The 23,129-nt window shown below is 36.2% G+C and overlaps 3 protein-coding genes across 3 annotated transcripts; all 3 read right to left on the bottom strand.

Moving 5' to 3' along the window:
- Positions 1 to 236: 236 nt before the first annotated feature.
- On the bottom strand, positions 237 to 2,349 carry LOC108216096 (WAT1-related protein At5g07050). The gene is made up of 6 exons (XM_017388772.2): positions 1,971 to 2,349; positions 1,726 to 1,842; positions 1,378 to 1,627; positions 1,105 to 1,263; positions 852 to 1,003; positions 237 to 768 (listed from the first exon to the last, which is right to left on the bottom strand). Exons 1-6 carry the CDS (start codon positions 2,234 to 2,236, stop codon positions 507 to 509), a joined length of 1,206 nt encoding a protein of 401 aa, XP_017244261.1. The 5' UTR covers positions 2,237 to 2,349; the 3' UTR covers positions 237 to 506.
- Positions 2,350 to 12,476: 10,127 nt separating this feature from the next.
- LOC108216707 (exocyst complex component SEC15A) lies at positions 12,477 to 15,561 on the bottom strand. Its single transcript, XM_017389540.2, has 2 exons — positions 15,361 to 15,561; positions 12,477 to 15,121 (listed from the first exon to the last, which is right to left on the bottom strand). Exon 2 carries the CDS (start codon positions 15,108 to 15,110, stop codon positions 12,741 to 12,743), a length of 2,370 nt encoding a protein of 789 aa, XP_017245029.1. The 5' UTR covers positions 15,111 to 15,121; positions 15,361 to 15,561; the 3' UTR covers positions 12,477 to 12,740.
- Positions 15,562 to 17,750: 2,189 nt separating this feature from the next.
- LOC108218833 (bZIP transcription factor 17) lies at positions 17,751 to 21,793 on the bottom strand. Its single transcript, XM_017391955.2, has 2 exons — positions 19,819 to 21,793; positions 17,751 to 18,422 (listed from the first exon to the last, which is right to left on the bottom strand). The coding sequence occupies exons 1-2, from the start codon at positions 21,686 to 21,688 to the stop codon at positions 17,977 to 17,979; spliced, it is 2,316 nt and encodes a 771-aa protein (XP_017247444.2). The 5' UTR covers positions 21,689 to 21,793; the 3' UTR covers positions 17,751 to 17,976.
- Between the last annotated feature and the right edge of the window lie 1,336 nt (positions 21,794 to 23,129).

Below are 23,129 nucleotides of genomic sequence, written 5' to 3'. Positions count from 1 at the left end.
CCGGTACTAATGACTAAATAACATAATTAATTAGTTAATCCAAAAATTATTAGATATTTTTTATTTATTATTTATATAAAATGAAGTACATATTAATTCCTTAACCTCCTCATGTTAAATACACAATTTACACACCCTTGCAAGTTTAGACTAGTGTATACGTGCCATGTGTAAATATATTTGCATGAGTGTGTGGTACTCTGAAATTGCTTAAAACAAAATGGGCAGCATAGAAATTTGATGAAGCAAAAGTAGGAATTTATTCCTCTGGTATTATTATTATGAGCTTAAAACAAAAGACAAGAACAAAAGATCCTAGTACCTACCAAAAAGCAAAATGGAAGGGATGAAAATTGCCAAGACTTAATGGTACTCAAAAGAGCCTCTATGATCTTATGATCAACCTCTCCTCCATTCCAAAGCCATGCACATTAATCTTAAAGTACAATGTATAATTAGTTATTTCATTTCTTTGGTAAATTCCCATTCTTTCATCTTGTGCAACTTCAGGGCCTCCTTGCTTCCACAGCTAGCATAGGGGGTGCAGCAACTGGTGCACTAATCGCGAATGTCGGGGCCATGGCTGGTTCAGCATTCTTCTGCAATTCAACCTCATTGGCCTCGATGTCTTTGCCTCCAATCATCATCTGGTTTCTTACGTCCTTCACGGCTTCGATTATGTCCTCCTCTTCTTTGTCTTTGTATTCCTTGTACTTTCCCCAGAGGACAGAGTATAGTCCCATCACTATTAGTATGGCGCCAAGAATTCTGAAAACAAAGATGGAAATAAGTATAAGATGGTGGCATAATTCATCTTTCTATGATTAAGGCAAAAGTGAAAGAATAATTACCCTCCAAGATAGATTTTTTCTGCAAGAATGAAAGAGCCCATGATCGCGACTATGATCATCATCAATGGACTAAATGCTGTTACAAAAACTGGCCCTCTTTTCTCCATCACCAGCCCTTGGACATAGTATGCAACGCTTGATGATATTATTCCCTGATATTAATCATTCGACGAGTCAATTAACAAATCTTGTAGCTTAAGCTTTTTATTCAAGATTATTAAGTATATAGTAGATGATAGATGAAATGACATACAGCATAGGCAGCAGCAAGAAGGTTCATGTCAAAGCCAATAGTCCAAACATCTGGTTTATGTTCCATGACAAAAGTGACTACAATGGATTGAAGAGTTCCCATGAAGCACACCAGGCATGTCAGCGACATGGGAGCCGTGTACCTCCTCATTGTAACATTCTGCATTATACACAAACAATTAAGTCTTACATATACTTCCAATACTCAGTGCAAAGTTATTATAAGAAGGCTTTTATTACATATTTTTCGAGGAAATGATTAGTAATGAAGTACCTGAAGGATGAAGAAGGAAGCCCAAGCAAAGGTGGCAATGATGAGTAGAATGGAGCCTTTAACCCAATCTTTGTCAGCATCAACAGCAGTGGTGGTAGGTTCATAGGTTGATGGATGAATGTATTTGGACCAAAACATATTAACAACTTCTCCTTTGTATAATGTCATCAGCATAGCCCCTGCTACTGTCACCGCGGTTCCTAGTACTTTTGCCTGGCATCTTATTTTCTTCATATCTAATATCTCCATCCTATAAGTACATGCATTTGAATTAATAGTTAGATACGTATGATGGTGAAACTTGAATAGTGAGAAAATTTATGCACAAACATTAATAATTGTACTCACCGACAGAGAACTGCCATGACAAAGGTCATTGCAGGCAGCATATTGCTCATTGCACATGAAAAGGTAGGAGATGTGAATTTGAGTCCCGCATAGTAGAAGTTCTGATCAATCACCGGTCTGTAAAACAATGAAATCCCCCTCAGAACTTTAGCATATTACTATGATTTGTGACGTGAGAATTGATTAGAACAAAACATGCATGCATGCATGCTGTACAAACAATTATAAGTAGTAGTAGCACTCACCCAAGCAGCCCCAACACGAATATCTGCATGAAGATAGAGAAAGATATCTTTGGCCTAATTTTCCTCTCGAGAACAATAGCAAAGGGAGCAATAACTGCAGTTGCAAAGGCATGTCTGTAGACAACAAGCACATAGTGGCTCATTCCTCTGTTCAGAGACACTTTGGTTATGATGTTCATTCCAGCATATCCGAATTGCAATGAGATCATGGCTATGTAAGGCTTTGCCGTCTCCAAAAAATTTCCAAATCGGCTTTTCCCTTCCATTTTGAAGCTTAAGTTGTTAGCTGAAGTAAGAAGGGGGAGATTGAGCACAGAACAAGAGAAAATGAAGAGAGGAAAACAGATGCTTGCTGTGTGTTTCCTAAGGAGTTGAATGAACTTGCTCCTATTTATAGCCACCTTGCATGAACAGTATACTATTTCTTATCCACATATACTTGATAAATAACAATATATCTTTTAAAATACTGAAGAGTTTGAAGAGTTCTGAAATCTCAGTTGCTGTGGCTCTGTTGGAGTAGACTGTAGCACTATGTGGATTGATTATTGCATCATGTAGTTCATAATAATGTGAAAATTAGTAGAATATGGTTTCATTGTGGATTCAATTGGGAGGGTGAGTGTTAGATGGGCACCACAGGCAATTAATGTTGTGTAATTTATTTCTGAAATAAGTGCATGTTAGTGGAATTTCTGCCCTGGAAGTGATATCGAAAGCTGCTTGAATAAAAGTAGAATTTAGTGATTGCTGATGCTAAGATGGGGCCTAATGGCACTCTGATCTTCTGGTAGGAGAAATGAATCTCACTTAAATATTCATAATACAATATTTGAAACACATTTGCATATATGATCAGAGCAAGCTGCATAATGTGCACCCGTCCCATGTTAAGGAGCGTGAAGACTTTAATTTAGTTTATACGTGCAAGTACTACTACAAATTATACCAACAAATCATGATTTTTTGGTGGGGCTGTAGACTTGTGAATTACTTAAGTTATTACATTTGAGGCAATTATGTTTCGGCTTATTTTTTGATTCGAAGTTCGTACCTCTACCCGATTTTAAAAAAAAAAATCAGGATTTGACTCGGATTTTCACAGTATGATGAAATTATAAATTACTTTTAACGGTTGCAGATTCTGAACCAACTGATAGTTAAATTGATTGATAAAAGAATCAGTAACTGTAAATTTCAGTAGAATCTGACAATGCTGATATTTCATGATATCGATCCGACTCTATTTCACTGCTGTTTCTTAGAAAAAGTTGTATAAATTGGCTGTACACTTTTAGACCACAAAAATGAGAAGCTGTGGAGGTGATCTCACGTATCACCATGATGATCCTGTTTGTCTACTGATTTAAAACCCTACATGGATATGAAGAGATGCAACTATGCAAATAACCAAATATAACCCTTTTGTGAGGAGAGAATTGCGGTAAGTTGACGAGTAAAGTTAGACATAGCAAATGACTCTGCTATTAAAAACATACATGTAATGGAGATAGTAACAGTCACTAAGAGGTTGTTAAGTTTTTAGTGGAGCACCAAGCCAACAGGCTTCAATATGGGGATCTAATCACCCCCAATAACACACACACACTCAAGTCGAAGAATGGTGCAAGCCGGGCCTTGAACTGTCTCCATGCCAACCTGCAGCCATTATCTGTCTGCTCATTTTTCGCGGTATTTCGATTTCTCTTCAGCACGATTGTTATCATTAGAATAAAGACGATGATAAGTAAATCAATGCATAAAGATCACGGAAAATGCTTCATGCACAAAATTGACTATGAATTGGAAGGATTGTGTTATATTCCGACCGACTGACGAAATCAGGACTCTCTGCTCTCTAAATCCTCTATCTCCAGTAGTGTAACCATTAACCTGATAACCTCTAATTACAAGGGGACAAAGTTTAAGCACTAGGCTTGCGATCAAATATGGCTAGGTGTTCAAGCTAAGACCTATATATCTTAATCTTAATGGTCTTTTCATCATTTCCTTTCCTGAGGGAATCTTACTGCAGATCCCTGATCATTGGAAATTCTTACTAGTAAACTAATACGCATAAGGTTCATCAGATTCCATGCACCCTGAATCTCAGGATTCTGTCGGGTGCATAGTATGTGCTATGGAGCATGGGCAATTTATGTAAAAATTATAAATTAAAGTGATCCAGTCCTGATATCGAAATAATTATTTAAAATTAACCGGACTCATTAACAAATTTTACTAATTTTTAAGAAAAAATATGGGCGAATTCTTTCTCTGAAAAAATCATTAATTTTTATGATTGACCGATTTGCCCTCCTCTGTAGATGTTTTATTTCATTGATTCTGTTATACGCAAAAATCACCATGAAGACCTGACCCATAAAAGAAGACTATGATGGGCTCAATATTGGACCAAGCCCAAACTAGCCATGTCAGTCAGAAGAGACCAGTTCAAGAAGATAGGGCGCGCCTTATTTTCAGGGCGCGCCAAGTTGAAGATTACAGAGAAAGATCGTCATTTGAAGGGCAGAAGGGGACATATTTTACCTAGGGGGACGCCCTTGGGTGTGTATAGATCCTACTGTTAATTTGTCGAAGACTCTACCTTGCAGTCTGAGGAGTTGCCCTCCTTGGGAGATAGAGAATGAAGATTAGAGGAGGCCTTGCTCTGTAGTCTGGCGAGTTGTCCTTGTCGGGGAGCTTGTGGAACCTTCTCGAAGATACACCCTGGAAGGCTCTATCTCTGTAGTCTGGCGGGTTGTCCCTGTCGGGGAGTAGAGAAGCGCCCTTGCATTTGGGGTAAGTTTTGGGTGCTCGAGAGTCTACAAGGCCCAAGACTAGGCCTCATCGTATTGGGCCCCTTTCAGGAGGAAGATAGCAGAAGGGGAAGCCTAATCCTATTAGGTTTAGGTTTCCTAAGGAGAAAAGAACTACGTACTGGCTTGATCCCCTATAAATATAGGGGTACGTAGGCAAATTAGGGGGACACGAGTTGGGAGCACATGGAGGCAACTCGAAACCCTAATCTCAGCCACCCCTCAAATTTCATCACCACCGCTCAGCCACCGTCATAGATCGTGATTCCGGCCATGAACCTCAAATTTTGTTAACTACCAAATTCCTCCGTTAACAAATTGGCGCTAGAAGGAGGGGCCTCTAGATCTTTCGTTTGTGGAGGACAAACGACTGCGGCGGCCACAGTTCGATGCTTCTAAACTCGTTAAAAAGTGCTAATGACGATGAAGCACCGAGGCGTGGGTTATCAAACCACGATAGGCTTATTTTCTGGCTGAAGTTTGCAATCGACGGACACAACACTAAATAGGATGAAGGAAACCTCAACGGTGCGGCAATAATATAAAGAAAAAACAACACCACCGAAGCAGAAGCATGCGACGCGACCGAAGCACGCTTATTTTCTAGCAATCAAAAATTCGGATGTTCAACAGATAAATTCTTCCTATTTTAATTTTGATAATTCATAAATAATGATCTCATCTGATTGTGCAGGACATCCAGTTTCTTCTGGGATTGATGCATGGTGGCTGCCATGCACGATAAAAAAATTTAATAAAAAATCGAAAGCTTAACTTTTAAGCTTGGACAGGCTTACTTCACAAAATCAAAGGGATACTTGGAAGTCAAAATCAGCACATGGTATGATAATTACAATAGTTCCTGCGAAAATTAAGATAAGTTGGTTCTACTCCTTCTTCTATTTATTTATATTGCAAATATGTCTATATATATTAGTTATTGAAAATATTGACTAATATGCACGAAGCATGTTCTTAATATCTCATATTTTGTTATGGGTAAGTTATACATATAATAAAAATATAATAGCAAAGCAAAAGCAAAGGCTTATATACATGTTTCGGAAGCATCACGAACACACGTCGGAAACAAGTCCGGAGTCCAGTACTTGATGATTTACAATAACCAGGAGCACATGATAAGTCTTTCTTAAACATTCTTTATCTTTGTTATTTTATATATTATATACTTGCTTTTCTTTTATTATCTTTTAGTATATAAGTGCAGAAGTTATTTTAAATATTACTGTTAACCTATGAATGAGCGGTATGCTACAAAAATTTGTGTTGTCTCTTCAAAATAGTTGATGCAGGGACAAAAGATTTTGCAAGCCAAAACTATACAAGCCTAGCTGCAGGAGTGTACAATGTGCTCATATTTTGACTTCATAAATATTCAGGATCCTGACTCGGTTCTATATAAAATAAAGATAAGTTTTCTCTTAATTCAATTTTAATATTTTAGCAATTATTCATATATATTTTATTTTATGCATATGGATCTTTGTATGCATCGTTTATATTCACATTAATATTTTTCAGATTATTTTTTAAATATAAATAAAATCATGCGACATACACTTTGTTGAGAGACGCGCACGTGTACTTTAAATTGTTATAATTATTAACGTTCACGAGGAATTGTATATTACATAGAACACTGTTTGGAATTCTATTACTTGTTTAAAATATATAAACATGCAGGTGAAAAACTTGATTCCTAAACAGAAAAGATGGGAGAGTTTTCTTTTTTGTTTATATTAATATATTTTGAACAAAACGGAACTGACGACGTTTTTCAGTTAACATGTGCCAGTAGCTAAGATCGCAGGATATAAAAAAAGATGCAACTGTAGTCAGTTTCAAATTAGAAGACGTTCAGAACGAGGAGTGGGCTGCTAGCTGTCCCGATGTTAAAATCTTTGATAAGTCAATTCTTACTTTTTTAATATATAATTACATGCCCATTATTATAGTATGTCTCGTTTGTTACAGTATAAATACTGTATAAAATATTATCGTGGTGAATATAGTGTGATCTCGAAACTCTTTACTTTGATATTTATTTTGAGCGAAACAGGGAAACAATGCAGAGAGTAAATTTCAAAATCTAGGGAAAAACTAATGTTTCGAGAGTCACAAGGTGCTCCTGACGTGAGTAAAGAAGGAATAATCAATAAATTGCAGGGAGCTCGGAATCAGATAAGTTTTCTTATACTAGTTTTTATATCACATAAATAATTTTGCCATGCATTAATAATATTTTGTCATGCAATACACAGTATCTTAATTTAAACTCATGTGTGGATTTTGCTTGACATATCATTACATAATTTGCAAATTGTTGTATAAACTCAAAATTAGATTTTATTTTATAATTTCGGCCCTTTTGTGACATGCGTAATTAAATTGATTTTGTACTAAAGAGACATACGTGGAGAACTGGTGAATTGTGGTACATACAGTTAGCACAGGTGAAAAGCACGAAATCCTTCCGGAGTATCCGTCTCCAAATTTGGCACGAATAAAATAGGATAAGTTTTCTAATTTCTATTATTTACCGCATCTATTTCAGATAATCTTCCTATTACATATTTGCTTTATTCTTAAAAGTAAAAATATCTTATATCATCTTTGAGCATATTATATGTGTTCAGGCTAATAAGTTTTGTTTTTAAGTACTATTGTGTAGTTCAAAAAATTTATATAGGTGGACTCAACTCATGTGATCAAGTCAGGTAACCAATGCGGGTGCATGGGAGCTATATTCTACTGTGTCTTTGCCATATTTAATTTTGGATGAGACACTCACTAACAAAGATAAGTTTTTTCTTATTTTCTATAATATATAAATGTATTATTATATTGTAAATGTTTTATTATATTGTTGATGTAGATGGTTGTTATAATTAATATATCTCATTCGTTTCTTATTTAGCTCCTGATGTTTTTGTTTTATTAAGCTGTTTTTAACTAAGAATGACTATCAAAGTGCTACCTAATTTTTAGGGTATTAGTGTTTTCAATTAAGTATTTTGCAGGGACAATATTTTCAAGAGGACACGTCCCGGACGTACTCTCTTGGAAACTTTTTCTGGAAACAATGTCTAGCCTAACAAGGCACACCATAAGGTCTCAAGGGTGAAGCATATAAGGAGATGGAACAAAATCTTTGGCCGAAAGTAAAGGAAAGAGCTAGGGATAATGCGAAGGAGAGAAAATGGGGCGCGCCTTCCCCTAACAGGGCGCGTCATGAGATTCAGAGTAAATATATGTCACAACACATCTTCGCAACACTGTCTTCTCCAACCTGCATCTTCAAGTCAAGCTCATACTCCGAAACTGGGGGGTGATCATACAAATTAGAAGAAGGATTTGGATAAAAAGGGCGCGCCTCATCCTCATCTAAGACGTGGTAGAAGGCACGTTCTTCTGCTTCATCCTCGGCTTCCGCGGCTTCATCTCCAGCATCGGCCTCCGCCGCCTCATCTCCAGCCTTGGCTTCCGCAGCCTCATCTCTCCTTCATTCTTGGCTTCCGCGGCCTCTCCTTCATCTTTGGCTTCCGCGGCCTCTCCTTCAGCCTCGGCTTCCGCGGCCTCATCTCTCCTTCAGCCTCGGCTTCCGCGGCCTCATCTTCATCAACTCAGTCTTGGCTTCCGCGGCCTCTCCTTCAACCTCGGCTTCCGCAGCCTCATCTTCATCGACTCAGTCTCGGCTTCCACGGCCTCATCCTCAGCAACCTCATCATCGTCTCCATCAGGCAAGCATTACTTTCATATCCATCAAGCAAGTACTGCCTTCACCTCCGTCAAGCAGAATCATCATCATCTTCAAACAACTTCTTCAACATCGGCTTCAAAGGAATCTCCTTCAACATATGGCGCGCCTAGTTATATACCGTCAACATCTTCTACATCAACGAAGAACAACCAAGATAGGACATCTCAGGGGCTGAAGGACATCAAGATCTCGTCGACATTTTCAATGCCACCAAGATTGGGGGGTAGTTGTTATACGCAAAAATCACCATGAAGACCTGACCCATAAAAGAAGACTATGATGGGCTCAATATTGGACCAAGCCCAAACTAGCCATGTCAGTCAGAAGAGACCAGTTCAAGAAGATAGGGCGCGCCTTATTTTCAGGGCGCGCCAAGTTGAAGATTACAGAGAAAGATCGTCATTTGAAGGGCAGAAGGGGACATATTTTACCTAGGGGGACGCCCTTGGGTGTGTATAGATCCTACTGTTAATTTGTCGAAGACTCTACCTTGCAGTCTGAGGAGTTGCCCTCCTTGGGAGATAGAGAATGAAGATTAGAGGAGGCCTTGCTCTGTAGTCTGGCGAGTTGTCCTTGTCGGGGAGCTTGTGGAACCTTCTCGAAGATACACCCTGGAAGGCTCTATCTCTGTAGTCTGGCGGGTTGTCCCTGTCGGGGAGTAGAGAAGCGCCCTTGCATTTGGGGTAAGTTTTGGGTGCTCGAGAGTCTACAAGGCCCAAGACTAGGCCTCATCGTATTGGGCCCCTTTCAGGAGGAAGATAGCAGAAGGGGAAGCCTAATCCTATTAGGTTTAGGTTTCCTAAGGAGAAAAGAACTACGTACTGGCTTGATCCCCTATAAATATAGGGGTACGTAGGCAAATTAGGGGGACACGAGTTGGGAGCACATGGAGGCAACTCGAAACCCTAATCTCAGCCACCCCTCAAATTTCATCACCACCGCTCAGCCACCGTCATAGATCGTGATTCCGGCCATGAACCTCAAATTTTGTTAACTACCAAATTCCTCCGTTAACAGATTCTAATTGTGAAAGAAGATTCCGTGATGCAAAAGCTTATTATACATGAAACCTAATTATATTCCTACATGAACTCTATTTTGTCCCCAATACATTTCGATCAGACGTTCTGGTTCGTTCTTTCCGATTGATAATCCAGATTTAATATCAAGCGTTCTTTATCTTTTAGTACAACGACCTTTTACAAAGCTTGAGAGACCAAAACACCAGAAATATAATATGTTATAATGTGCATTGCATTCGTTTGTTTCGTAAAATCCAGGCACAACTACACCGAAAGCTGGCCCCTCGTCACTGCTACTTCCATCTCTTTTTATCTTATAAAAGCGAAAGGTTCTATTTTACAACCCTCACTCGTCAATCTCTCTTAGGTTTAGAAATATCAGTACAAATCAACCAACCATAAGCTTCGCTACTTGTCATGCATCCATGCAAAGCGATTCTCTAATTGAAACCTTTTCATGTCTAAAGCTACTCAATAATTAACAAAAAAATGTTGATTCGAGATGGAGCAAATTGTTATGGTCAAAGATTCAACTTCTTTAAGAGATGACGATACCAAGCTTTTTTTTTTTCTTTCCTTTTTATTTTTTTGCAATTATGTACGCACATACAAATACTATAGGGGTTTAGTTTTAGTTTATTAATATAAACTTGAAAATAATAACATATTACTGTTAAGATATAGTCAATTATCACAATGAGTTACATGATCCAATCATATATTAATAACTTTTACATAATCTTTTACATGTTCAATTTAGTAAATTACTTCAACTAATACTTTCGTAGATGTTCTTAATATTGTGCCGCGTTAATCCCTAACGTAGGTCTTAAATTTTTATATTTTTTTATATATAATTTTTTAAGGATGTATCTAAATCTATTTTTAATTGTCGAGATCTGCCCCGACGGAATTCACGTCCCTTTTGAAAAAGGACGAAACTCAAAGTAGCACAAAACTTTCGTAGACGTTTGAGTGAACAACTAGCTAATCTCAATTATGAATTGTTAATTCAAAAGAAACTAAGCACATCACCTGCCATATATAATTGCCTTTTTTTTTTTTGCCACATAATTGCTTTTTATAGATAAAGAGAGATTTATTAGAGATAATGGATATAATTATTATTTCTCTTACGTGATCAATGCACGAGCAGGTTTATACATCTCTTCTGCTGTTAAGCAAAGTGCAGCTTCATTAGTTGGACCAAAATAGGATTACACATGCACTTAATTAATTGTGTCTCTCCACTCATCAAAACACTAATAATATATTTGCGTATCTAAACATAAAAGCTTATTGAATTGTCCCTGTTTTTAATTGGTTAATCAAGTAGTGGCGAAGATTAACAATATAAAGCAGAAGATTAGTGTAATCCTAATCTCTCATCGTCATGTGCCTCGTTCTCTAATTGTAGTGGACGGTAACAAAGCCAGATTTTACTTAAACTTGTTTCATTGGGTCATTAATGAAGATACTAATCATATTAACGGACCTTAATTACAGCCACACATGTAGATATAGACATGATTCACATGAACTAGATTGCAATCTTTCAAGTTTTCACATACAAGGAAAAATCATATGGCACTATAAACATAATAATATATTACTCATCGTGTCGTGACAATGCGAGAGTTTTTCAAGCTCCGTCGTTATCTTTAGTTTGCTTTTCAGCTTGTAATTATCTGGTGAATTAATGCATAATTACAGAAATTAAACGTGTTGCAGACCGAGCTGCTGCACGTGCTATTAGAAACTGTTGCTAAACTTTGCCATTTGTAAAGCTTCTCAAAAATCAAAATGCAAATTTTGTTCTCGGTTAGTTCTTAACGAACTCTAATTTGAACAACAAAATGTGTTCGATAAATTTAATCACCAAACTTGCCAGACAAAAACTCGACTTAACTCGGTTAGTTTATGACCTTAATTACACTCCTACATAATACTTGAGATCCCCAGAGTGAAGATTTAAGCTGCCAATCTCCTGCCAGGCAGCCTTTCTACTTCAGACTAACACAAATAAGCACATGACAGAGTAGAACAAAACTCTCTGATTCAATCAGACTTAAACCAGCCCCCTTTCTTGACAAACCGATAAAATGACCCCAGCAATACTCATAATATCCCCCCTTTCTGTCAGAACACTATCCAGAAATTGTATTAACATAAAAAGTCCATCAACAAAGACAAGCACAGTACATTTTGATGGCTCATGATACCTGAAACATGTCTCAAAAAATTTCACAAACTCGACTAGGGAGAAAATTCATGTCATAGAATAAAACAACCAAAACAATCAACACACATATGTTGATTTATTTGACCTCCCTGCAGATAAACCTGGATATTTATTCACAAGAGCAGCTTAATTATCACAAGACTACAAGACAGCCTTTTTGAGTTTCTGACGCTATATCTACAAGTATAGACAATAAACGTATACGGGAAGCTTCAATTAACAGAAACCATGGTCTCCATGTGAACAACTCTGTTAAGGTTACAAACTTACAATGAAGTATTCTCTGCTAGGATAAGGTATGAGAAATAAAAGATATGAGCATATGTAGTATTTTTTTGGTGTATTTTAATATCTTTACAAGTATTTATCTTTATAACTTTGTCCAGGAATTTATGCAGCAATGCCTAGCATATATAATCAGGCAGAGAGACCAGATGTGCTAACTATAGCTCTAGAGTTTAGACCATACCTGGCTCACGTACACTAGAAAGTGAACAATACTTGCAATTGAGCCCAACAGACTCTTCTTTGTCTTTGAAATTTCTATGTTAGGTTAATGACACAGTAGAGCAACTGCTGATGCTAAAGCAGCTCTCTTTTCATGCACCGCAACTATACAAGCAAAAAAAGAGAGCAAAAAACGTGCAAAATAGAACCACAACATTGTCCAGACAATCAAGAACATAAACTGAAAGCAATACCAGAGTGATAGTTTCACTCAGGTGGGGGGCAGTTCATGCAAAGCATTTTCAAAATACATGTAGCAGGGTACTATATTCTCTCAGCTCTATTTAGCCACCTAGAAACTCAGACTACAATTTAAGTAATAATAATAATACTCATTACAAAGATGGAAATAGATAACTGAATAGTTCATGTACTTCGTATTCAAAATTATCGCGAGTATTAATTGAAATCTTTTAACCTTTTTTTTAATACTTCCAACGATTTCTTTCTAGAACTCTGATTCGCGTTTCTGTTTGCAAGGCTGCCAAAAAGACTATCAGGGGAATCCTTGAACTTCTCACAGATCATTGCCACCTTTTTATAATCTAACGTATGGTAGTTTCTCTGACGTATTACAGGATTCATGAAGTTCTCAGGCTGACTGCTCAAGAGAAGGCTTATCAACTGCCTGATCTCAACCAAGCAGCTTCGAAAGCTACCTTCGTCGTATATCTCACTCAACCCTGTACTCATAAACCTCTCATCTGCAAAACTTTCTAGCTCCTTCAGATCATAGTTGATGCTTGTTACTGCATTATCATTGAATCTCTTAATAATATCACTAAGGAAAGCTTCCATATAAGAGTTAGAAATATGCTCAAGTGCTCCACAACCAACTTTATACAAAGCATCCAGAGGTAAAATCTGCTGAGCAGTGGACAGAAGAGTGTCAAGGTAAATAACAACCTCGTTTATGTATTCATTAGCATGTTGGGGCAAGTCATCAGAAGTCCATTTCACATTGTCAGTAAGTGCCATAAACGCGTCCAGTTTGTTGTTTACCAAAGTTAGAAGAGCTAGATATGCTTCATCCCTTGAAGTTCTGAGAAGAACTTTGGCTGATAAACTAGATTTCTGGACTGCTCGGATTGGAATTCCACATAGTTGGGCTGCATGCTGAAGAAAATAATCACAAGCTCTTTCAAGCACAATTGAGTTAGCAGCAATTTGCATTGCTTGAGACACTCCCGCACCACCATTTTGAATTTTATCAAGTATAGCGTCATTTAATACATCAATCAATAGTTTGTCCACATACTTCCTCACATATTCGAAAAAATTCATTTGGCTGCCATAAGACAGGTAACTGACTGAATCCTTAATAAATGATTTTACAATGCGGCAGCACTCAGGAACCATAGAAGAAAATGGAGCAATATATGGAAAAGCTGGCATGATATCGGAAGTCTGGAGGTTGAACATGAGGACATTTGCCTGGTACTCTGACTCCTTCCTCATTACCATCTGCTCGCATGTGTCATTGTCAAGTAAATCTATAATCTGCTGCTCACACTCGGATATTAGAAGCCCGTGATATTTGTCACGACTCCTGCCAAGGCTCTCAAGAAGCGTATTCACTTCATAACCATATTGTCGGAGGGTTGCACTAAGCAGAGTCACATAATCCTTGACCAAAAGAAGATGGCTTGCAATATCCATGCGACTAAACTGTTGATCCAACACAGCAGTTACTTTCGAGATAGCTGTTTCCCACATTGTCTCAACGTGGTTAGATAATAGCAATCCACTAGCCGTCCTTAGGACTCGATCTTCAACAATAAAGTAACCTGCAATTGTTGCCAAAAAAGGCTGGTGTGATTCAAGGAATGGTTGAACAGTGGAGATTTGCAAGTCTGAACTCAGCTGTAGTGATCGATTTTTGTAGTAGTACTCACGAAACTGCTCTGACATTCCTAGACAAGTGTGGATGTGATAAGCCCGATATAAAGGAGTTAGATCAAACTTCAATAGAGAATCTTCTGAAGAATCTTCAATTTCTAATGTATATGTGATATCTACCAAACCCATACAACTCTGTTCCTCAGCTTTCCTCTGACTGGATACCACATCTTCAGCCCTCTGACGGGCAGCAGCAGCATATCCTATTGCCGTCTGCCCTATATCCTTCGCATTGCTCCTTGCTTGAACTAGCCATTCATTTACCTGAGTAGTGACCTTTTTTTCAATATGAGATTTTATTACTGGCACTTTCTGCTCTATTAGCTTCCGGAGTTTCTTGACAGGGATATGCTCTATATAATTTTTCTCAATCAGATCAATTGCCTTTAGCGCAGGGTAAAGCCGACCTTCAGAAATGTGAGTGTTACACTTAGCGCAAAGATCCAACACCTTAAAACAAGTCTTTGACATTTTAAGTGCTCCGCTAATATTCTTTTTGATCGAGTAAGATTCAAGTAGATGCTCAAGTTTAAAAAGCAGACTGCTTCCAACCTCTTGCAACCTAAAATTCTCACTAGCCAGTTCACCTTTTAGCTCTTCGGCATCAACAAGCACACCACGAAGCTCGTCAACAGCAAGAATAAATTCCTCATAGTGAAGCTTGCAAATTTCCTCAATTTCAATCTCCTTCTTCCTCACAACATTCTTAAGCTGGTGAAGTAGGGTTTCAGGCTTTCCGCTCTCGAAAGAAAGTTGTACCATAGGTCCCAAATCCTCTCCATTACTTATCAGTGTCACCAGAACAGAATCTTCACTTGTATCAACACCTTCGTCTGTTACGGTCCTCCTCTTAGGTGGTTTTGCACTCATTGTGTTAATCTCTACATAAAATTCTTCACATTCTTAGCAAAATTTATATGATCATTAAATATAAATTGATCAGTAAAATTGACATGATCGGTAATCAAACTACAACATTAGGTGAAATTATACAGCAATAGAACAAATTATAAAACAAAATCATCATCAGAGTTACCTAATCAAGCAATCAAATAAAAAAACTCTAAAACAAATATTTAGATCAATAACTGGCAAATACTAAATGGGATATAAAGGTCACCTCAATGAAAACATAAGGGCTCGCTTTCTTGGCTCGTTGATCATCCCTTGTGTATCTTCAGCGGGTGAATATCATGAGATATATATTAAGGGAGAATGATACAGTTTTAACAAAGATTAACATTGCATAAGAGCGGCAGATTGTTCGAGGTTGTTGGATCAGCTCACATATTTCGTTCTTGCTCTCATGTTTATAACTAATCTTTGATTAAAAAAAAGGTTATAAAATTCAACATTTTCAAATTATATATGAGATACTGTAATAAAAAAAAACTATAGCAAATATTTAAAATTTATCTAACTTTGTGATATAATATTAACTAATAATTTTATTTTTAATTAAAAAAAACATAGTCCAGTTACAGTAATCTGAGCATTCTTACTTTTTACTACTTTTCTTTAGCTATTTTTCTTTAGGCGTAAGGGTTTTTTTCAAAAATATTCGCGAAATCTTTTCAAAATTTTTTAAGGAAAATTAATATTTTTAAAAATACAATTTATAACTGTTGTAATCATATTCACCACTCATCAACCAAAAACAACCACAAATACAATTTTAAAAATTTAATACTTGAGCACGATCGGATAGCCCAGTGGTTAAGGGTTTATTCTCTGTCGTCCCAGGTTATGGGTTCGACTCTGGCTCACCCCGAGAATATCTTCGAACAGATACTCACTTTGTAAGGCTATAAGTCATATTAGTCAAAAAAAAAAAAAAATTTAATACTTGAACTCATATTTGATCACATAATATATTACTTAACGAGTTATATTATGCGCCCTTAGAGCATCTCCAACGCTAAAGATAAAACTGTTAGCTAAAATATCATCAGCTAAAAAAATTTTTGAGCCTGTAAGGATTTTTGCTCCAGCGGGTATTAGCTAAAACCATTAGCTATATTCAAAATATTATTTTAAATGTTAATTATAAATATACAATAAAATAATTTATTTGATTTTATTATGTATTATTGAAAACAAAATAATATATTTAATAAATAATGATTAATTATAATATTTAACATTTTAATATTATTATATTATAATTTTTTAAAAATTAGATTGACAATAAAATAACATTTTCACATAATATTACATAACAATATTATTTATAAAAAACATAAATAGTACAGCTATACTTGCAATCATAATAATAGTACCTTAAATATTTCAATTTAGATATTGTAAAAATGATTTTAGGCAAGAATCAAAGTTAAAGTGAAAGATTTTAGGCTAATTATTTTTTGATAAAAAAGGTTTGAGAGAATCAAAAATAAAAAGTTAATTATTTTTTTATTTAATACAGGTGAAAATAAAAATATAATAATAAAAACATATATACTGATACTATTATAATAATAATAATTGAAAAAACTAATTAACAAAAATTACTTATATTATGTAAAACATTTTCTAATTTTCTTTATTAAGAATTCACAATTGACATTAAATAACTATATAAGTTATTATATTAGTTTTATTATATTATTTTTTTATTCCAAATATTTTTACACTTAACAATACATAAAATTAAGTTATAAAATTAAAATTTTATATAAATATATATAATAGAATTATAATATTATAACACATATATAATATTATATAAACACCTAGGTTGGAGCAGAGTGAAATCTTCTTTTGAGTTAAATTTTAAAAGAAAATGATGTGGATATTATATAGATGACAGACACTCATTCAACAAATGTAACGTGCTGGTTTCTCGGCATCTAAAAATATTGCTAAAAGGTCTCTGCGTTGGAGTGATGTTTTTTTTACATTTTAAGTATATGGGCTGACACGTAGATTTTAAAGCTAACAGATGCCCTGCGTTGGAGATGCTCTTAAATGCCAAAACAGTGTAAGCATGTCAAAAGCTGAACTGCTGAAGTGCTGCACCCTTCCTCCCATGAAGCCCCTTCATTGCTATACTGACCTTCACAACAGTTACAAGACGGTCTAAGATACCATTTCTGTCACGAATAATAGGCTAATAGCCAAAACTCCAAAAGCTCAACGATGACACACATCATCATAAAGCTTCGTACGGCAATAATAAAGAACGAATCCACAGTCATGAAAATAAATTATCACCGGAAGAGAGGCGGTGCTAGTTGTTGGCACGTCCCCTTCTTTTTTATCCTTTTCCTCAATTGGTTCTCCTCCTCGATTAATAACAACCTGGATGGCTTTCGGCTCATTCTCTTCCACTCCGCCACTCAATTAAACCTCTAGCTCTTCTCCGCTCAGATTCAAATTCAAAATAACATCTATCATATCCTTCTCATCGCTCTCACTCCAACCACAACATCTCCTTCCACATTCTCAGCCGGAATCAACTAATACCAACTTATAAATAAACTATTTTCAAAAAAAAAAAGAAGGCAAAGCTCTATGGAAATGGATAGGTAAACTTTTCCAATTAGTTAACTTAGCCACCTCAGGGAATACATCAGTAACAATTATACAATCTCCAAAATGTATATGAAGACACCATAAAAGTTACAAGGACCATTATTGATAGATCTCTATCTACAAAACTGGGTTCTGGTCCAGCCATAAGTTTACTCTGTATAAGACTATAATAAGCAGCTAACAGAACTCTTTTCCGTCTTGCTCAAGCTGTCACTAGATGACTAGACCCTTTGAAGGGGAGCATGCACGAGTAGGTAACATACTTAACACTGTCCAACAGCACAACAACAAATATCCTAGAGATGGACTTTGTCCCAATAGTACCATCAACATCAGCATCACCGACCTCTCTTGGATCAACAAGAACGGAAACAATCATAGGAGAAACTGAACTATTACTGTGGAACTTTTCTTTCTGTGTTTTACTCCTGTTGTTTTCTTTGCTGATGTTATTGGCAGATCCGGTAAGAGGAACAGAAAGACCATGAAGAATCCGTCTGTTCCTTCCTTTAATGAGGTGTGTAGAGTTTTTCCTTTCTTCCTCTGATATGTTTCTACTGCCTGGAGTCGCTGGTACTATGGCTCCTGGGGACGGCGATACATCAAACTGGAATACTTCCGTGCACATGCCCGAACTTAGCATTGGCCCTACAAAGCGCACAAAAAAATTTTGTTCAAGTATTATTGTCGTGCTAGATTACCATAATAAGAATATGCTCACAATGAAGAAAGATGCAAAAACTGAACACCAGTTGAAGCAATACCCACATAGATTCTTTTACATCGTTTCTCACACACCAGGACTATGTAGCATATAATTAGGTATATTCTATGTATTTACTGAATCACTGACTGAACTTTTTGACTTCTAAAATTGAGAACTCAATGTTACAGATTTCTAAATTTCACAATGGATTCACTTGACATGTTAAGTTGACAAAGCAGGAAAGCTAGAGCCTCCGAAAAGCTAACCTAAGACCACAAAGAGTACAAAATACAGCTTTCATCCTCAAAGGGATAAGAAATATAGGTATTATTGGAAGGACACTATTCAGAATTGGTATCAATATTACAAGCCAGACAAAAAGGGCAGGCACAATAGTTTGATCACTCGTGATACAAATCTCACAAGTTTCACAGGACTCAACTAAGAGAAAAATTTATGTCTATATTCTTTAATTTCAAAGGCTTGAAGCAAGTACATGCGTTCAATACAAAATATGGAAAGCAGCAGGAATGCAGAACTGATTAAGGAATACATCTGTTATATTGTTCTAAATTAGACACTAATAATACAATGAAGACCTGTACTTTATGTCTGCCAATGCTTATTGTTATTCAAGGGTATAGCCATACAGGTAAACAATGAGAAAACATCTTCATATACCTGCTGCATGTACTACCATTTAAACATCACTATAACATCACAACATTAATTTCTGATAGGATAACCACGACATGCGCATGACCAGTATAAATAAATAAATAAATTTGGGTCTGACAACATAAAGAAACTAGAATTTAAGGTTGTTGGATTAGAATGAAAACTAAACACTAATTTGGTTTAGGAAAGAAAGGTTCTGGAGATACAATTATGAAAGCACAGCCTGATAGATGCATGGAGAAAATTGATATTCAAGCCCAATGTGAAATGAAGAAATAGCTAGCAGTCCTAAATATTCCGAAACTAGTTTAGATTACTATGTGTCACAGAATATAAATTTAACCCGGCTTTTAAGACAATAGCATGCAAAACTGCTAAATTTGTTTACTACAAGCGCATATGAGGCATATAGATAAGACCGTTACCATTTACCCTAATACTCCCAGATTAACGTAAATCAAAAATAAATGAACACATTAGTGTATATCCCCAGATTAACCTAAATCCAAATTTAATGAACACATTAACGCGAATCTAAAAAATGAACACATCACCCTGAATCTGAACAAAGTGACACATTAACATGAATCTAAAATAAATGAACTTAAATAAATGAATGAAAAACAACTCAAGTACTAAGCCAATATGTAGTGAGTGTACCTGCAAGACCTTCGCGGAACCATTGTTGTAATTTACCATTGGCTGGTGTTGACTTCAAATTATCCTTACCGCCAGAACCCGAGGCAAGAGCCCTTTGTTGTTCGATTGTACTGCGGTATATATGAGACTGTCTTTCATCATCTTTCCCTGCTCCTTGAACAGATACAGGAGGGGTCAAATGCAGTGCCAATGCCAAGCTGGTCTCCCTGTCACTCTTTGCCTTTACATCATCATGAGATGCCTTGGCTTTTTCACTAGCTAGAACAGAATGAATTATCAAATTTCCATCAATCTTCACAAGCTTGTCATTTCTTGGAACATACAAAGAGGCAACAAGAGGGTCACTAGCATTTCCTGAACTAGCAAACTCATCAGAACCGGACTGCTTTATATTTGACTCTGTTCCTCCAACATGATCCTTCCAAGCATCATATTTATTATCTGAACCTTTAGCTCCATATTCATGATTAGTTCCATTGACCATCAAGATCCTCTCATGACGCTGATCATAAATTATGTTCCTAATATATCCAGAACCACCAGAAATTGCATCTCGAATCCCTCCATATTTTACACTTACCATAGGAACTAATCCTCCAAACAACAACATAAAAAACAATATACCAAGAAAGCTAACACTTGCAACCTTCTTAGTCTTACTTTTACCTACATTTTTCTTACTACCCTCTTTCTTAACAGGCTTGACTGCCGATTGTTGAGGTTTCAACCTCGGAATAGGAACTAAAGGCACTTGTGATCCCTGCGGCTTCATCATGTAAGGAGGGCACGGCATCCACGGATAACCCATGGGAGCCATTGGTGGATGCGGATACATCCCCTGCATCGGAGGAGGACCTACACCCACACCGCCACCACCATTCATTTGCTGCTGCCTCAAAGTAGCATTTTCTGCAACAATATACGAAATCTTAGCATTCAAATCCTGTATCGTAGAATGCATTGCCCTTACCTTATCCTCTAACTCCTCGACATAATGCTTTTTTCTCTGTCTTGAAAGCTGAGCACTTTCCCGGTTCCTCATCAGCCTCGTCTTCCTCTTTTCGTCGTCATCATTCGTTTCACTAATAACATTCGATTCATCAGTAGTAACAGCAGCAGCACCAGCATTAGCTGATCTCCTATACTTAATAGTCCTAGTCGAGTCGGAATTAACATCCTGATCCTCCTTCTTCCTCTTTAACAACTGGCCATTCTTCCCTGGCTCCTCCAACTTAACCTTCCAATCAACCACATCACTCACCAAATTCTTATCTAATTTCATCGACGAGCCAACCGAACGTTCACAGTTATCCGAACCCTGAGAGGACGTCGGTCCCGAAAACTCCATCTTCAGAGCCTCAACCTTCGAATCACCACCACCATTCACATCCTTATTCTCACACTCATTCGACGAATCACGAGAATCCGAAGACGAAACATTCACCTGACTCGCATCATCACAAACCCTAACCACCTCAACCGACAAACAATCCGAACATTTCGGAACAGACGCCGACGAATTATCCCCAGATTTATCACCATCAGCATTAAAATACCCAGCCACATTAAAATTAGGATCATCAGAGAGGTGAGTCAACTCGGGCGACTCAGTATTCGACCCGGAATCATCCGGATCGGAAGAAACATTTACCGGGATAGAATCAGGCAAGCTGGAATCACGAAAATTAGAGGTATCGTTAGAGAGATTAACAATATCATCGAATGTGAAGTCAAAGTTTAAAACGTCGTCGCTTTCGTTGAGGAAGAGAAGGGAGTTGTTGATGTCGTCGGAGAAGAAAGAGTCGCCGAGCGGCGGGACGACGAGGCCGTCGTAATCGGAGATCGGATCGGCGGCGATTTGGTCCGCCATGGGGAATTATATTGGGGTTTGTGAAGCGGATCAAGGGTTTTGACTGGGACAGTGGGACTCCTGTTAAATAGTGAGATTTATAAATGAATTAAATATTGCTCGTATTGATTATGGATAAGGGAGTGAGGGGCATTTATTATTACAATCTTTTTTTTTTTTTTTGACGGATTATTATTATTACAATCTCACTCGTAAAGAATCAAATCCTACTTTCACAAATTGCAATCCGTTTAAAACTTATTAATGTCCGTAGATAGTAGATTTTAGATTTTGATTATTTTAATATATTTCTCTAAACTTATAGTCCTATTTGGAAAGGTATTTTAGAGATTTGACCACTAAAATAAGTTAATATTAGTGTTTGATAGTTAACGGATTGAAATTGAAATTTGAATTCAAAAGACTAATTCTGAAAAAGCTATTTTGTGGAGTTTTTGGATCATCGGTTTTTGTTTGTGTCAAAAAAAGCTAATGAACCAATTATTTACCAAACAGTTTTACGAGAAACAGTTAATTCAATCCGTTAATCAAAACATCTAATTCAATCAATTAGTCAAAATATTTAATTTAACTCGTTAACAGCTAACCACTAATTCAGAAACGGAACCTATATATAGTGCAGGTAGGTAGTAGAGTAATTATTAATTACTCTATGATACAATAAGTGAGATATATTGGAGATACATATTGAATATAGATTATAACTAATTAATACTCCTCTTCCCATCTGGTTTATCCATGAGTACAGAAACTGGGCTAGCGTTTAGCGTCGTTTGGTTTGACTCAGAAAACAGAACGAATTCCCCACAAAAATCGTGAAGAAAAGAAAAAAAAATGATGCTGAATTATATAAATTTGTTTGGTTTTAAACTGGAGACAGAATGAAAATTTATACGATTACTTCAATACCTAATTTTCAAATATTACATAATTTCAAAAAGATAATCAGTAATATTTATGTTTATAATAATATATTTATATTTATAAATTAATATAATTTATCATATAAAAATATTATTTTTTTCTTAATAGCTTGACTTAAAAATAATATAAATTATTTTTAATTTATAAAAATTAAGTTAATTCTTTTTATTTTCATAAAATATTTAGCTATCGCTTTTGTTTTTAATGATTTCTAAATAATTATAAATGAAAATGAAAGAAAGGGGAAACAAATCCCGGGCGGGAAGTGGGGACTCATCCATTTCGTTTATTTTAATATTCATGTTGTAAAATTAAAAAAACGATTTACACTTAATATATTTAATAATTCCTATGGCTTTGCTATTATCGAAATTACGCCACTAAGATATATATACATCGCCTAGAGTTTAGTCGTGAGTAGACTTTTATTTATTTTTTGTGACTAATAAAAGGTGATTTTTTGTGGATGAAAAGAATGAGACCAGGTCAAATAAAATGGAGAAAAAACGAAGAAACA

The sequence above is a fragment of the Daucus carota genome, chromosome 4 (assembly GCF_001625215.2).
Source record: "Daucus carota subsp. sativus chromosome 4, DH1 v3.0, whole genome shotgun sequence".
In the NCBI taxonomy this organism is placed as follows: Eukaryota; Viridiplantae; Streptophyta; class Magnoliopsida; order Apiales; family Apiaceae; genus Daucus; species Daucus carota.
This window is presented reverse-complemented; position numbering and strand designations above follow the sequence as displayed.

Bases quoted from the DNA above. Each gene is read 5' to 3' on its own strand.
- LOC108216096 (XM_017388772.2), bottom strand. From the start codon at position 2,236: ATGGAAGGGAAAAGCCGATTTGGAAATTTTTTGGAGACGGCAAAGCCT. The intron at 1,628-1,725 runs GTGAGTACAATT...ATGTACTTATAG, and splicing joins GTCATGGCAGTTCTCTGTCG to GATGGAGATATTAGATATGA. The intron at 1,004-1,104 runs GTATGTCATTTC...GATTAATATCAG, and splicing joins TTCTTGCTGCTGCCTATGCT to GGAATAATATCATCAAGCGT.
- LOC108216707 (XM_017389540.2), bottom strand. From the start codon at position 15,110: ATGAGTGCAAAACCACCTAAGAGGAGGACCGTAACAGACGAAGGTGTT.
- LOC108218833 (XM_017391955.2), bottom strand. From the start codon at position 21,688: ATGGCGGACCAAATCGCCGCCGATCCGATCTCCGATTACGACGGCCTC. The intron at 18,423-19,818 runs GTACACTCACTA...TGCGCTTTGTAG, and splicing joins GTTCCGCGAAGGTCTTGCAG to GGCCAATGCTAAGTTCGGGC.